Source organism: Macrobrachium rosenbergii, chromosome 17 (genome assembly GCF_040412425.1).
Source record: "Macrobrachium rosenbergii isolate ZJJX-2024 chromosome 17, ASM4041242v1, whole genome shotgun sequence".
NCBI classification, from domain to species: domain Eukaryota; kingdom Metazoa; phylum Arthropoda; class Malacostraca; order Decapoda; family Palaemonidae; genus Macrobrachium; species Macrobrachium rosenbergii.
Window position 1 is genome coordinate 13,911,301 of NC_089757.1, and position 16,955 is coordinate 13,928,255.

General features: G+C 37.7%; 1 protein-coding gene across 1 annotated transcript in view; it reads left to right on the forward strand.

Annotated features, from left to right (window-relative positions):
- The window catches only part of LOC136847750 (cell adhesion molecule Dscam2-like), a 291,762-nt gene that overhangs the window by 269,957 nt on the left and 4,850 nt on the right, over positions 1-16,955 (forward strand). Inside the window, 19 exon segments of the mRNA XM_067119627.1 lie at positions 421-597; positions 1,857-1,998; positions 2,867-3,015; positions 4,020-4,127; positions 4,667-4,747; positions 4,750-4,845; positions 5,664-5,849; positions 7,124-7,261; positions 8,046-8,201; positions 8,836-8,988; positions 9,482-9,612; positions 10,336-10,422; positions 11,102-11,366; positions 11,676-11,858; positions 12,633-12,818; positions 13,249-13,355; positions 15,121-15,310; positions 16,338-16,509; positions 16,681-16,866. Of these exon segments, the coding sequence (XP_066975728.1) occupies positions 421-597; positions 1,857-1,998; positions 2,867-3,015; positions 4,020-4,127; positions 4,667-4,747; positions 4,750-4,845; positions 5,664-5,849; positions 7,124-7,261; positions 8,046-8,201; positions 8,836-8,988; positions 9,482-9,612; positions 10,336-10,422; positions 11,102-11,366; positions 11,676-11,858; positions 12,633-12,818; positions 13,249-13,355; positions 15,121-15,310; positions 16,338-16,509; positions 16,681-16,866 (2,893 nt within the window).

Sequence of the window (16,955 nt, forward strand, 5' to 3'; positions counted from 1 at the left end):
AAAAACGGAACAGAATTGAAGTATTTAAGAAAATAGCACACAAAATTAAGGATTAAGGTAAATTAAACGTACAAATTGCAGGCTGAAACAAAGTAAACATAAAATTTGAAGGATATAAGATAGAAAGAGGAAGGAAAAGATAAATAGACAACAATTACAGGATGAAGAAAAATATCAGAGTGGTCGCCATTTTTGGGAGGGGTTGAGAAGGAGTATTCTTTTAACATAAAGAATAACTAAGTGTTAAAAATAAGAGAATCCCCCCCACCCTACACCTAACTTCTTCCCCTTCCCCTTCCCTACTCCCACACCCCCCACACCCCCACCCCAAGAAAAGGAAAGAAAATGGAGCACGTTTATCTGCAAATTCCTTGATGCAAAAATATCTCTTAGAATTTTAATGACTCCATTTTCCGACAGGTGAATCAGCACAGGACTTTCAGCCAGTGATGCTAGATGGCATCAGGGCATCTCAAGCCCCAAATGGGTCCCTGGTGCTGATGGATAGTACGACCAACGATGCTGGATGGTACCTCTGTCAGGCGGATAACTCCATAGGAAAGCCTATATCTAAAGTCGTTCAACTGACCGTGCATGGTACGTGCAAGACGGTCATCTTCGTCCTTTGGTTTGATGATTGGCCTTTGATAAAATATGATTCTGGTCATCTTTTTTTGGACAGGTCACGTGCTTGTGTTGTTGCTCTAAATTTTAACTTTGTAAAAGTTTTTCATATTACAAAACAACTATTACGATCTTTTTTAATTATGATGTAAAATTTGGCATGTCTTGTATTCTTGCCATGAACATATTTTTCAAGGTTTAATGGAATTCTTCTTCATAATATTTAGTATAGTTCCTGATCTTGTCACGAGCAAATTTTTTTATGTTTTCATTAAATTAAATGTAACTTATTGGAAAACTTAACATACAAAGATGTTACTCCATCTTGGATCTTTTCCATTAATCGTACTTAGTGGATAGACGTTGCAAATTTGGGGCGAAGTGAATGTCAAGGAAGTCTTTTTTTAAACAGAGCAGACAGGTTATTTATAAGACTTCTTCCATGATCATACGTTCTTCAGAAAAGGACAATAATCATTCACATGCAAATGTAATGTTTTTAAAAAGCTTCCTTAAGTAGTTAAATTTAAGGTGTAACCCTCTGCATATATTATTTATCAAAATGAGTGTTTAGTCTGAAACTTCATTCTACTTCTTTAACTTTCTATATGCCAAGGTCATTCATTGTTTTTGGTGGCACTCGCTATCTTTAGGAAAAGAAAGTCGGCGAACCGCTATCGATTTCTTGCCACTAAAATTATCCGACTTTAATCATATCGTCAGCCTTATCGATTTAGGCTCGGCCGGTTTGCAACTAGCTGCTTATTTTCGTTTTTACTTAGAAGGAACTGAAATACGTTGTTCCCTCACTATGGTATTAACAAGGTATTTTAGCAAATTACAAAGTAGTGATTTTATTTTATTCCATGAATTTCAGTGTTAAACTATTATTGTTAGAAATTCATTTCATATATATTTTTATTGATCTTTTAATCTGGCTGATTCCTCTTTATGTTTCAATCTTGTTTTTTTATTTCATCTATTTTATCTATTTGCCTGTCTTTGGTTTAGATTTTATTCTTGGGGGCTTATTACAAATAAATTATATCCAGATTTTTAATAATAATAATAATGATGATAATAATAATAATAATAATTATTATTATTATATTATTATTATTATTATTATTATTATTATTATTATTATTATTATTATTATTATTATTATTATTATAGAATACAGTAAAGACGTCTTTGAAGTGAAAATTACCATCATTTCGACCAATTTCCAGCGCCAGCTCGCGTGATCACCGAGGGAGGTCGCGTGACAGGTCACGCAGGTCAAACCGTGACCATTTCATGCGAGGCTACGGGGGATCTCCCCCTTACTTTAACCTGGCAACGTCATCATACGCCCATTACACCCACGCACAGGTGCGTGAAATTCTCATAGTACTACTCAAAAGAGCCTTGGACTAACCTTTTATTTTTACGGTTTTGATGTTTTTTCTTTGCAGTAGCCCATATGTTATATTTTGAATCACTACTTGTAGATTGCTTGTGATTATACACTTACATGCACACACATATTCTTTTTAGTCTTCTTATTTATTCTTTTTATTCTTCTTCTTTTTCTTCTTTATTCATTTCCTTTCTTCTTCTTCTTTATAGAAACACAAACAAATATATATACATATATATATGTATATACATACATACATATATATAATATATATATACATGTGTGTATATATGTATGTGTGTATGTATGTATATACACATATATGTATAAGTATAAATATTTGTGTGTTCCTGTATGCGTATATATGTATGTTTTAGAGAGATGACGTAATGCTTTTGTCTGAAAGAACCCAATCTTTGATGACAGTTTTTCTTAAATTTTATAAGCCAATACAGCTTCTTTTTAAGAAAATTTTATGAGAATATTCATTAATAATAATTTTTTCAGTCCTTTTTTTGTCAGCCTTTCAAACACTATTCCTTGATTACAAGGAACCAATTCCTTTGAAGCGAGGGAAGTATTACGCATTCCAACTAAAAGCATTTAATCACAGGATTCAAATAAAATTGTAGTTGCTAAGCTTTAAACGTTGTAACCGTTAACTAACTACATCAAATAAACCTCCACATGAGGTGATATTGAGTTGGCCGTTCAATTCTTTTCTTTTTTGACATGGTAACGACCTCTCTATCAATAGCTGCTTGTGTATTTTTTCCCTTTAGCATCACAGTGAAATACGCATGAATAACTTCCTTTGTTTCTCATTTCCCTCTAATGCAGAATATCCATCCGCGAGACGGGCGGCGGTGGGATGCTCAGGACCGTCTTGGAGATCAGGTCCGTGACGTCCGGTGATGCTGGGACGTACACCTGTCGTGCAGATAACCCGCACGGCCACAGTGCTCAGATTTTCACCTTGGCAATCATTGGTAAGGCAGTAAGACTGGTGTCATTAGAGGGAGGTTGCTGATAAAAGAGTAGGTTTCTTGTTAGAAGAAGAAAATTTTTGTCATTGGAGAATGATTGTTCTTATGTTTGTAGGTTTATTGTCGTTGAATAAATATTCATGTGGAGTAAGGTCATTGTGATGGGGGAAAGATTCTTCTCGTGGGAACAATGGTTTTTTTTCTTCGGAGAAAGAGTATTTTCGTGGGATTAGGTTTTTTGTCTTTTGGAAATGATTATTCATATGGGAGTAAAAGTTATTGCCATGGGAGAAAGATTATTCGCATAGGTGCAATGTTATTTTCTTAGGAGAATCATTATTCTCATGCGAGTAATGTTATTTTCAGGGAAGAAAAATTAGGTTATTGTCATGGGAAAAAGATTATTCTTATGGGAAGAGATCGTTTGTAAGGTGGAGGATAAACAATAAGTGAATATTAGTGATAGAAAAATATCACTAATAAGTGGAAACTAATTGAAGAGTACAGTATATTTGATGTGACAAATAGTATCAGATAGTGATAAAGGTCATTTGTATGGGAGAAAGTTTTCGTTAACTGGGTCAATGTGACTTTCAGTTTTCTATAAAAGAAAACTATTGAGATGGGTATTTGTCTGTCCGTCCGCACTTTTTCTGTCCGCCCTCAGATCTTAAAAACTACTGGGGCTAGAGGGCTGCAAATTGGTATGTTGATCATCCACCCTCCAATCATCAAACATACCAAGTTGTAGCCCTCTAGCCTCAGTAGTTTCTATTTTATTTAAGGCTAAAGTTACCAATTATCGTGCGTCTGGCACCGCTATATGTGCCAACAACACAGGCCATCACCGGGCCGTGGCTGATTTTCATGGGCCGCGGCTGAGAGTTTCATAGAGCATTGTAGGCTACGCTGTACAGAGAACTAGATTGCGCCGAAGAAGCTTCAGCGCATTTTTTACTTGATTGGTATTGTTTCTGACCATTAACCAGTGGGATATTTCTTTCCAGAACCACCAGTTGCCCCGTCAGACGTCACTGTAAGTGACGTGACCAGTCGTTCAGCCCTTTTATCCTGGACTTTATTTCAGCCTGCTGCTGTCACCATACAGTATAGAGGTAATTATAGACTCTTAGCTAAGAAAAGCATAGATATATTGATACATCCTGAGGTTTAAATACGTAGAAAGTTGTGAATCAGTTGTAGTCTTCATACATGTCATGATAATAGAATACTGTATTAGCTAAGTTACTTGTTAATTTTCTTTTCATAATTCAGTCAGATATTTGTTAGAAACACTTTGTAATATGAAATTATTTCCCTCTTTTGCAAAGTCAGTGGTCTTGATTTAGAATTTATTTTAGATATTCTTCCAACTTTTAAGTTCTGAAGCTTACCACAGATAGTCTGAAAATATGTGTGATATGAGTAATTGTGTAAAATTTCTGGAAAGTTTAGAATTGTTTACCTAATTGCATCCAAAGAAAACTATACAGTACCATTTCTTGCTGCAATTTATTTTGAAGATTTGGCCACCTCTAACACCTATAAGATGGGATACAAAATACTGCAGCAGCCACGATTCCATCTCCTAAAGTTCTCTACAACATTTTCTGCAGTTGCTCTTATTTATGACCGTTTTCTCTCAATTCTACAGCTGCTGAAGAAGAATCATGGGCTGTCCACGGGCGGAACGTCAGCGTGGGTCAGTGGGCGTCGTCCCATATCCTGACGGGTCTAACCCCTATAAAGCTTACGCCGTTAGACTCATGGCCCACAACGACCTTGGAGTCTCCCAGCCATCACACATGCATGTCTTCACCACTCTAGAAGAAGGCAAGTAACCTGATGGTGTGCCCGACAAACCTTTCTTAAAGTTTGTCACATTATCAGTTTTCCCTCATAAACGTTGACAATTCTTATGATGGAGGTCACATGCTCGTCAGGATTAAGTGCATACTTTGAATTACGGAATTTCTTTCGTCTACTTTGCCGAAGTAGGCGAAAGTCGCTCTGTATGGTTACATAAAATACTTGAACGACACTTTTGTTATTGATTAACGTAGGTTTGAACTTGTAGAATTGAGACTGGGAGATATTTTTCAACGCTCCTCAGATCAACTTCGTAAATGAGACGATAGGAGCACATAGTATTTCAGCATGTATTTTCCACCTGTTAATTTATTATCATTAAGTGAGAATCATCCAGAAAAGGAAATTTTCTAACTTAATTCTGAGTAAAATGTAACAGTTGATCCTTAAAATGTGACGTAGCGGCGGCATCAGATTAGTTTTAATGAGCAAAGTTATAATGAGAAGTTTCATTACTCTTATTTCATTCATTTCAAGCCTTTCAATAGGCTACAGACATTCGTTCAAAAAATTAAAATCGAATCGGAAATTGTCTTTTAAGTTCATCCTTGTTGTTAGACATCGAAAGTGTTGGGTGTTGATGTAAAATACCATATTGCTTTATTTGCTCTGTTGGCTTTTCGAATTCTTCATGCCCCACTGCCTCTTGGACCAGTCTGACCTTAACGCTTGGCTGCTAAAAGGGAGGGTCACTTTAAATCAGTGCATGAGAGTATAGTCTCGTGGAAATGTAAACCCATTCTCTTCCCGACGCCTAATATTATTTTGTGGTTTTGAAACAGCGCCATCTGGAGCACCACAGGACGTCCAAGTAGCCGCCGGAGGCCCCAGGTCTTTAGTCGTTCGGTGGCGTCCTCCAGATCATCACACTACTCACGGGCCTCTCAGGGGTTATACCTTGGCCCTCCGGCAGCAGAATCTCCAGGGGCACCTGACTTACATCAGCCGTCCTGCTACCATGTCTGCAGGTAAGCTGGGGGCTCATCCGCTCCACAGTCTTAACAGGTCTAATTGCCATTTCGTTTTGCTTTGTATTTTTTGACAGAATGCTCCCATTATCTTGGCAATTCTTCGGTCATTTTCCCATCTATTTGCTACAATTTTTATTTCCATTGTAATACTTGGTTTGTTTTCAGTACTGTCATCACTGAAATGTTTTACCAGTAATGTGATTACCAGTACTCTTTTAATAATATTCTTATGCTTGTAACAATACAGACATCATCATGACAATAATGATCCTGTCATACTTCTTTCATTGTTACATCGTTCTTCACTGTAGTCAATACTGGCATCATTCTTTTGCTGGGCAACGCAGATTCTCTCTCTCTCTCTCTCTCTCTCTCTCTCTCTCTCTCTCTCTCTCTCTCTCTCTCTCTCTCTCTCTCCACAGAGTACATTACTCTAGTTCTCTGAAACCTGTCTAGGCGGTAAAAGAAATCAAAGAGGTCTTTTTCAGATTTATTTATGTTGAAGAAGAAGCTTGTAAGTTTTAGGAAAATAATAATAGTTGTTTTTCACTGAGTGTATATGCAGAAAAGTTAGAAAATAAAACAGCCCAAAAATGTCAACTCCTATTATCATTATGCATAAGGAGCCTACATCCCTAAGGTATAAGCCTAAAACAATTAATTTACACGGCCGGCATCTGTGTAACAGAAGTGAAAACTGTGTAAAAAAGTATAACGGAGGTGAAAATTGCGTAAAAAGGATTGTATGTGTTTAACATATGGATATGAATTTACATTATAAATTACCATATATAATGTGGAGTTCGTACAATAAACATAAAATATTAATAAGAAAATAATTAGATTATAATCATCTCTCGATACGTTTGATCGCTGAAGTGTCAGAAGACCAATGTTTGTAGCTGTAGATATTTTTCCATGGAATTGTAATCGATTTCCTAAAGATATTATCAGTAGATTTTGTATCTGCTTTTGGTTAGTTTAGTCAAAATTTAATTATCTACAAAATTATGTTCTAATGTCAGATTATAAAACTGATTTTCTGATATAGGGTATGTATGTTTTAGAGCATTATCTCTCTGTTCACATAAATCTATCTATCTATCTATCTATCAATATATTATATATATATGTGTGTGTGTTATGTTTTGTGGATATACATACATATAAATGTATATAAATATACGTGTATACACACATATACAGTAGACTTAGGAATATATGACTTCCATTGATCCTAAAGAGCAATACTTATGAAATTCCATCGGTAGGTACCTCTGGCTCCGAGAAGTACGAGGTGATGGGCTTGAGTCCTGCTTCTTTATACGAAGTGGCAGTGAGGTCCTTCAATCGAGCAGGTCCTGGGCCCTTGTCCTCTCCGAGGATAGTTCAAGCCACAGGGCATGATGGTGAGTCTTTCGTAGTGGGAAAAGTTATTAGGACGTCGTATGTAACAGAATGTTGCTTTATGCATAGTTTTTGCAGGTTATTTTATTCCATATTTATTTTTTACTTTTTGTCATTACACCGTAGTAAGGTTTTACTTTTGGGTGTGAAATACATTTGGCTTCTACTGAAAGTTCTACTTATTGTAGAACCTAGGGTAAATGGTACGGAGAGTAATCAGCATTTTATAATTAAGTTATGCCCTAATATTAGCATATCTAAATTAAACGACCGCAGTATATCATAGTTAAGTCCACCTTTATTTGACGTGTTACTATAATACGATAGTCTATGAGATGTACTTTTTATGATTAAGTAGGTCAGTGTCTTTTAGTCAGTTCTGAAGTTTTGGTATTATGAAAAATGTTACTATCCTTTTATTGTGTTGCATGATCATGCAAAGACAAACCTTTATTCTGAATATTGAAGTCTTTCTCCATCCTTTTTATCCCTGCACAGAAAGTTAGATTTTTTTTTTGTAGGAAAGGCGGAAAAAGACCTTTCTAAATTTATCATAAACTCCCTTAATCGCTCTGTTAATCCAAAGTGAATCTTTAAACTTGAGGGAGACAATTTTTTCCTTTTTAACTTAATATTTTCAAAGGATTTTATTTTACCAAGTAATATTTTACCAGAAGACAATGAGTAGGACTGATTTTTTTTTTTTTTTTTTACTTCTCAGTCATTGTCGATTAGAACTACGTAAGTAGAAATAAACGAACCTCTTTTCCATTTCTCTCCATACAGCACCATCTTGCCCACCTGGAGGTGTCTCCTGCAGGGGCTCCGGCCGTGGGGGAATTAGGGTGTGGTGGTCTCCCCCTCCGATGCATTGCACCAACGCCCCCGTTTCCGGCTACACCATCCTCGCCACTCCGACGACGCATCTCCACCGAAGTGAAAGTAAAATATTCTGCTGCTTTTGTTACTTTCTTGTAGCTGGTCGTCATCAGTGTTCTTTATCTTACGTCAAGTTTTCCATTACTTGGTTGAACATCCCATGAGTTCTCTCCATTCTCTTCTGCCTTGTACATTTTCTGCCTGAATTCCATCTGGTCCAAGTCCCCATCTGTATTCTGTCTCCTTGATTCTCTACCTCTTCCATATTTACCTCAATCCAAAATGAATCCCGTTCTCCCCTTCTCATTACTTAACCAAATGATCTCATTCGATGAGATCTGTCTTTATTTGCCAGCCTTTGAACACCATATCGCTTGGCTACTTCATCGTTTGTATATGATTTATGTTCCTGTAATGTCAGTGTAACTCTTTCAGCTATCTAAATTTTTTATTCACAGTTGTTGCGATTTATGATTATTATGGATAATACCACCGATACATGAGGAAGAGAAAAAAAATACATTAGCTTGTCAAGCAAACTTTCGCACAAAAGTGAATTCAAAGAAAAGAGCAGAGAAGTACAGTAGTTTACAGATTGCAACTAGAGATTTGTAAATCAAAACACAAATAGACATTTACATAAACAAATAAGTAAAGACCGCCATCAGATATTAAATAATTCCGTAATTCGACTCAGGTGACAACCGTTGGGAAGTCAACACAACTAATCTGGAAAAGAACCTAGACAGCCTCCCACCTGCTACGAACATCAGCGTCCGAGTCAAGGCATTCAATGACGTCGGTGCAAGTCCTCCCAACAATCCTGTCTTCTGTGTTACGGAAGATGATGGTAGGTATCAAAATATCTATTGACTTTATTTCGGACTTCATCTCTTGGTGATAAATATCGTGTATGTACGTAAAAAGTGTAATTTTCCTTTGGTGTACTGCTTTGTTATTAGTGTTTCCCTGGACCTATATTCAAATTCATGTATGACTGAAGAATTACTTTAACTCGAAAAATTTGAGACAAATAAATCGAGGAAACTCTAAGAATCTTTCTTTTTTAATTTGACTTTAAGAGCAATTTGTTGCTCGTAAGGGCTTAGTTTGTTATCATAACTGCAAGTTTTGGTTAGCTATCACTCCAGGGTTGGTTTACCGTAGCTTCGGCGTGGGTTGGTTTGTCATCTTGGAAGGTCTTGGTCTGTCATCAATTACGGGTTTTGTTTGTCATCACATGAAAGTGGAATTCACAAATACTTCTCCACCGACAAGCTTGTTGCTCGTCTCAGTCTGTACAGCATTAAAAAATGCACTGACATTTCGACCTTATATTTCAGTTCCCGGCCCACCCGTCAGAGTCCGGGTCATAGTTACCGGGAGTTCGAGTGTGTTGGTGACGTGGTCCCCTCCCCAGCCTCCCTCCGGTGATATTCTCCATTACACTCTCTACTCAGCCAGAGATGATCAGGTAAAAAATCAGCTGTTATTTTTATGAACATGTACAACTGTGTGTGGGAGTGGGGGGAGTTGCACGCGGGTACGTATGTGCGTGCATGTGCGCACTTGTGTTATTGTGAGTTGGTGCAAAATTTGAAAGTAACACCTCACCTAAAGGACCTCTGTATTGATAAGCTACATTATTATATCATTTTTGTAATGCAGCCATTTTAGACGTGATACATTTTCATAAATAAATCCCTGAAAGTGAATGATAAGTCTAAAGTACAAGTTAGTTTAGGTTAGGAATTATGTGATTTTGCTGTTAGCTGTAAGATGTATAGAAATTATTCAAGTGCAAGCTGTAATGCATGGTCTTTGTTACCTAACAGACTTTGTTACTTACCAGAAAGCCAGACCCCAAAGCGTCTGTATAGTAGAGGTGCTACTGTTTTGTAGACTGGATGTCATTTTATGAGTTTTAAAAGAATTTTACGATGTAGCAAAAGTTGAAACTTAATTTTTAGAGTAAGTGTAATTGTCTTGTAAATATATGGGTAAACACTATTATTAAGGATTTTTAGAATAAGTGTAATAGTCTTGTAAATATATGTAAGTATAAGTATCTTAATGAAATAACAATTTCTTATTTATCATGATTTTCTTAATTTTCTGGGATAAGGAATGCAATATATCCAGATTTAATCAAACAAATGCTGCGAGGAATCTAACTGAATTAACCTCAATTTTCCAGGTAGCAGTCAGGGATGTAGTTGGGGCGGCAGGATCGGAAGCCACGTGGAGAGAACTCAATAACCTCTCACCTTCCACCCGTGTACAGGTACGATACCATGACAGGTATGATACGTCATAGCTAGGTTACATGTTGCGATAACAGTATTTTCCACGATTTGCGGTCATTTTTAGTATCATTCTTGCTTGTTGTCATGATTTACTACAGAGCTCAAGATTCTCTATCAGAACAAGTTGCATATAAATCTGTACGCAGTGACCAGGAAGTTTAATTGAATTTTGTTTAAACAACGTGAAGCAGATAAATATTTTACCTGCCCTAAATCCATATCATAGTCTTTCTTTTTAGATGAAATGTCGTTTAGGTTCTTTAGTTATGACTCAGAAAGGTTTGTGCCTTTAAAAGAGTGCTCGCTTGGAAAGAGGTTTGACGGCTCCTTGATTGTTTGTTAGTTAGCTTAGCTTACAATATGTTTAATGAAATATTGTTACGCAGTCCATGAAACCCTACAGATTCCCTGCTGCAGATTTCGATGAACGGACATATTTATGACTGCAAAATGATTAGTGACCCTTTGATATATTTCGTTAAAGATTTTGCCCATAATCATTATAAATTAACCATAATTACTCAGTAGCATCTAGCCACCTGAGACAGAAACAGGCAGTACATTAGGTTGACAGTTGTCAAGATTTTAAAACACAAACCTATCATTGATCAGTTTTCTCGGGCAAGGTCTTTTTTTTTAACTGTTTTCATCTTTCAGGTGTGGGTGACTGCCACTACTGTAGCAGGGGAAGGCAACTCCTCCCCCAGAATGACAGCCATGCCCACAGCCACCGCAAAGCACGCGCCGATTGCTGTTGGCGGAGGACAAGTTTGGCGCGTTGGGATGGGAGCGGGTGTCACCTTGGGGTGCCGTGGCATTGGTACTCCGCCCCCACTCCTTTCCTGGATCAAAGGGACTAGGCATCCCATTAACAATGGCCAGTACACCCAGTTGCTTCCGGGAGGAGATTTACACCTTACAGGTACAGGAAATTATTCTTTGGTACGAAAGGGTATTGCGGATGTAGGGCTGTGTCGTAATTAACTCGATCGTGAATATGTTATGCTTATACCTAGTTATGTGAAATTAAAGCCAAGGTATTAGATACACTTTTGAACATAATTCATAAGAGGCCATTTTATATGTATTCACGTAATGTTTTCAGTATTAGATGAAGATATGAATTATTACCCCAATGAAATACATTTTTGGTGGTCTTTGCAGTACTACAATAGTAAACCACGAAATGTTCACTTCAAATTTTCCAATTTCTTTGCCTTCCAATGGACAGGTGTACGTGAAAGCTCAAACTATACGTGCAGGGTGACTAATTCTGAAGGTTCCGACAGCCTCACCCATCAAGTGATTGTGATCACCACGCCAGAACCCCCAAAACTGACCCTCTCCCATGCCACGCATGATTCCCTCAATCTCTCCATTACTCCTTCAGGAGACGGAGGAGCTCCAATCCTGGGTAAGCATCTGAGCTATAGTTAATTTTTAGAGCTGGGAAACATGTGATCTTACTGCGAGGTTTATGTAAGTTAGAGAAGCATGTCAAAATTGAGCGATAACTTATGTATCGGACATGATCGGTTTAATATATTTCATTAAATCCACTTTGAAGGACAACTCCTGTTGGTTTTTGTTCATTCCAAGTTTCCTTAATAGTTTATGTTTTTGCCGTAATTTATTTATTTATGTATGGACCAAATGTTATAAATGTTGAAACGAAGAATGATAAGGCATAGTGAAGCAAAATAGGATTATAAAAGAACAAAAATTTATAAAAACCTTCAGGGAAATGATCCTTGAAACGGCCAGCTTAGCGAGTGAAAGGTGCAGTGATACTAAAAAGTTTTATTTCACGATACTTACATTTTTACAGTAAAAACGACGTAACATCACGAACCTATCAACAAACCATAAATTTCAACCACAAGCGTAAGGTTAGCCTTCTAATTCACCCAAATATTCTGCAACATACTCATCTGATGCCTAGCCCGCTGTCACTACGGAGTACAGTAGTTAATTTAGAAAAATAGAAGAAAGAAATATATTGAGTTACCTTTTATTTGAACTTTTAAGTTACTTCATAACCTTTATAAACTCCATCTTGTCAGTATCTTAATACTTGGGGATGTTCGAATGGGGTCTTCTCATAAGGTCAGGTATGTTAAGAATAAATGTTTAAAGGAAATTAAGTTTACTCCTTAGAACTGAATTTCATTTGTATAATACTCAACAGGATACACCCTGCATCACCGAGGGCGTGCTGGCGAATGGGCGGAAATGAGTGCCGAGCCTGGCACTGTAAGCGTGGTTGTTCGTGGGCTGGCTTGTGGGGCACCGTACCATCTTTACTTGACTGCCTGGAATACCCAGGGCACCAGCCCACCAAGTCCTGTGCTCATTGCTAATACACAGGGAAAATGTTAGTTGCATTTCTTTTCACGCATGTGCATGCACACAAGCAGGCATAGTGTAGACAGAAGAACTAATGTAGGGAGCTGTTTTATATATGCGTATGTATATATAATCATAAGTCTTCCTAGAATAGTTCCGCTTACAGCACTGTGCCATTGCAATTAGAAAAATCAAAACTGGAACATTTTCTTTTTGACATAAACTGCATGTTCTTCAATTTCGACTTCAATAATTTCTACACGTCTACAAATTTTTTAAGTTTTTCTCGTTATTAATCTTTTACCACTCAGTAAGCTATAAAACCTGAAATTCAAGAAAATATTCATTCAAGAACCAGGAGCATATCTTAGATTTTAACTGACTTCATAATTTTATTGTAGTTGGTATTAAATTGAATTTATAATTTCCTTCAAACTTGAATTCATTTCTCCCCGTAGCTCCTGGACGTCCAGAGCCTGGTAACCTTGTGGAGGTCAACACAACATGCGTCATACTTCGCCTGTACGCTTGGCCGGAAATGGGTTGCCCCATCACCCATTGGAAGGTAAGACATTTACTTTCAGAAAATTAACTTTCACACACGCGTTATTCTTATTGAATCTATTTTTCACGCTATTCTCATGCAGTTTTTCTTAGGAGAATGGGGAGAAGTCAAATCAGGGGAATTCTTGTTTCACGAATTTAATCTGTTGGCTTTTCAATTTTATTGTGACCCATTGCTGCTCCAGCCGTACATTTAAGGCACTCTAAAGTTTCGGCAATGGTGAAGTGAGCTAGGTCCTAAAGTCAAAATGAGTTGTGTATAAATATAGAGAGGTGGCGAGAATGAGTAAGGTCTTGTTGACGCCGTTTATTATCATTATTATTATAATTTTCGTTTAGCGAGGCCAGAGGATATATTGTAATGAGAAGTTAACATTGGAGGACGATAAAGTTTAAGAAGTTGGACAACCAGGCGTTAAGAGACTAAATACTGTACAGTGGAAATAAAATATAAGGAAAATATCAGTGTACTTAGGGGCTGAAGGAGTCCTGCTACGAACCTTTAGCACCGCCTCTAGTGTGCCACTCATGAAGCACTTTTAGAGGGGCATCTCTACAGCGAGATTCATTTTGAGAGGCAACTCTCTACAGGCAGATTCATCTTAAGAAGAGCCTTTCTGCAGGAAGATTCAGTTTAGGTTCCTCTCCGCAAGAAGATTCACCTTAGTGAGTGCGTCTTTTCATAGATACTCAGCTTAAGAGGTACCTCTATACAAGAAATTTCAGCTTAAGAAGCCCCTCTCAATAGGAAGATTCAGCTTAAGAGCTACCTCTCTACAAGAAGACTAAGGTTAAGAAACACCTCTCTACAGGAAGATTCGGCTTAAGAGATGTTTCTCTGCAGAAAGATTCAGCTTAAGAAATTGCTTTTTGCAGGCAGAAAGATCCAGCTTGAGAGTTGCTCTACAGGAATTTTCAGCTTACGAGGTACCTTCCTACAGAAAAATTCACCTTAAGCGATCCCTCTTGATAAGGAGATCCCGCCTAAGAGGTTCCTCTCTACAGGAAGATTCACCTTAAGAGGTACCTTATACAGTAAGACCCATCCCAAGAGGTACCTCTGTACAGAAAGATTTAACTGAGAGGGTACCTCTGCTGGAAGATTCACTTAAGGGGTACCACTCCATTGGAATTTTTAACTTAAGAAGTACCTCTCTGCCTGAAGATTAGCTGATAACAGATAAATCTAGTCACAGGCGACGAATTTACAAACAATTCCAAAAATGCAGAAACGTTGTAGAAAAATCTGTATTGCAGACATTACTGTCACTGTCAAAAAGAGATAGTGTAAGTAACAGAATGATTTTTGCTACACCTAAGCACTTGAATTTCTTTCATTCCCTAAGAGATCTTGCAAATGTCCTTGTTTCATAAGTTGCGTAAGTTGAATTAACAAAAAATGGTGGAAAAGCAACATGATCGTTAGCAAATTTCTTAGAATGTCTGTGAAAGCTGAATACATTAATTGGTCTGGATGTGAGTGGTCTCAGTGGTATAGAACAAAATTGAATGAGACAATGTTATTAGTACCAGCCTTCCCAATAGTAGTAGAGCAAAGAAGTTTTTGGCTGACACACATTTACTATCTTGAAGTTTACTAAACTACACAAACGTTAAAATGTACCAGAATAAGGGCATGGTCAGTAATTATTAAAGCTTAAATAAACTTACAGCATGCGTGTAACGTTCTGCATTTTGCCGCAATTATCATTTCGTCCTTTTCAAAGTTGTATAAGCAAAATGTGTAACCTATTTTCCACCTGTAGGTTGATCTTGGTAGTGAGGAAGACTCGAACCTATGGCAGCCACTACATAGTCACGTTGATAGAGACACGACTGATCTTGGCCTCTGCGACCTGTCCCCTACCTCATGGCACCTGCTGAGACTGACTGCCGTGTCAACTGCTGGCGAGACGTCAGTTGTGTATAGAGTTGCAACTCGTGACCATTCTGGAGGTTAGTTGCTCACGGCCCTTATTATTATTATTATATTATTATTATTATTATTATTATTATTATTATTATTATTATTAGTAGTAGTAGTAGTAGTAGTAGTAGTAGTAGTAGTAGTAGTAGTAGTAGCAGCATTGCTGTTTTTGTTCCAGTTGAGCAGACTTTCGTATGGAACACTCCTAAAATGCTTTGACTAGAGATGCAAACACCCACCAAATAGAATTTCTTAGTGTAAAAGGGTAAAAGGAAAATTTTAATAGGAAATAATTAAATCAAATCAGATGAACATGAATGATAAATATAGCCATACATAAACAGTAGTATGTCCTAAAAACTACTGCATTAATGGATGGCATTTGTTAGTACTTCAGACTCTCTTGAACTTAAGGTTCTGTCACACGAACATTTTTTTTCGGCATCTTGTGATGTCGTACCACCAGGAAGGGGACCAAAAGATGCTTAAGTTGGCTCAGGGTGCTGTCGATGTGTATTTAACCAAGTGATATACGTGGTATGTTCATCAGTTAGAACGTAATTGGACAATTGCCAACTTTCCCAAGATTTGGCTAAATAAGGCTGTAGTCTACATAACATTGATCTAGCCTGTGCTAAAAGTGATAACTATTGCTTCATAACAAAATAATTTAAGGAATACTCGTCCATAAAATAATGCACTCAGTATAAATCTGCTGACGTTAGTTAATCATGTTTCTTGGGTACCGATTTGAATTAAAGCGTAACGGCATGCAGATATTTGGCTGATGATGACGAGCGAATATTCACGTGTTTAATCCCGCTACTGGCTGCGCTGGGTAACTTAGTCAGCATGATGCCAACTTACGCTGGAAAAGCCCCATTGTAACAGGACATTTACGAGCATTGGCACTGATAACACTACCAGAAAAGCTTTTCCAATTTAACACAAAATTTGTCTCACTCCAAGACAAATGATGCACAATGGTTTATAAGCTTCTAGCATGGTCACGAATCTCTTCACTGTAAATAGAAAGGCCTGTATTTTTCTCATCAGGCTCAATGACAGCTGAGTCTGTGCAGGAGGTCATGCTTGGAAGCTCCGCTGGAGTTGGCGGATGGCTGGATGCTCATGTGGTGGCAGGGGTCGTGAGCGCACTCCTCTTGGCAACCGCTCTTATAATCTGCGTGTGTGTTGCTTTCAGAAGAAGGCGATATGGAGGATACAGGTAAGTTTGTCCTGGAGATTTCCACTCATAGAACATCTTTTTTTTTTAGGTATTCAAATACTGGTGAATTTGCTTTGAATATCTTAAAGCTAATCCTGAAGACTGTCTTAAGGCTACTCCTGAAGTGTCCATCGCATAAGTTAAACATCAACCTCACTTCTGTATGACCAGCAGACAAGGTGAGAGTTTGGACAACAAAGGTGGGGGCGAGGATGACAACGCCCGCAACTGCGAGATCACCCGGTCCCACCTGTACTCGCCAACGCCCACGAAAAAGCCCAGGGGGTCCTTGGCTTCCCTGAAGACGCAGGATGACACCTCGGACCCCTACGAGATCTGCCCTTATGCCACCTTCAGGTAATTCGATTGAAGTGGTGTTGCGTATTGTAAAATCTTGACTGTAAAATTTAGTATATCGGAAACAACATTCTTGATGAATTGTATTC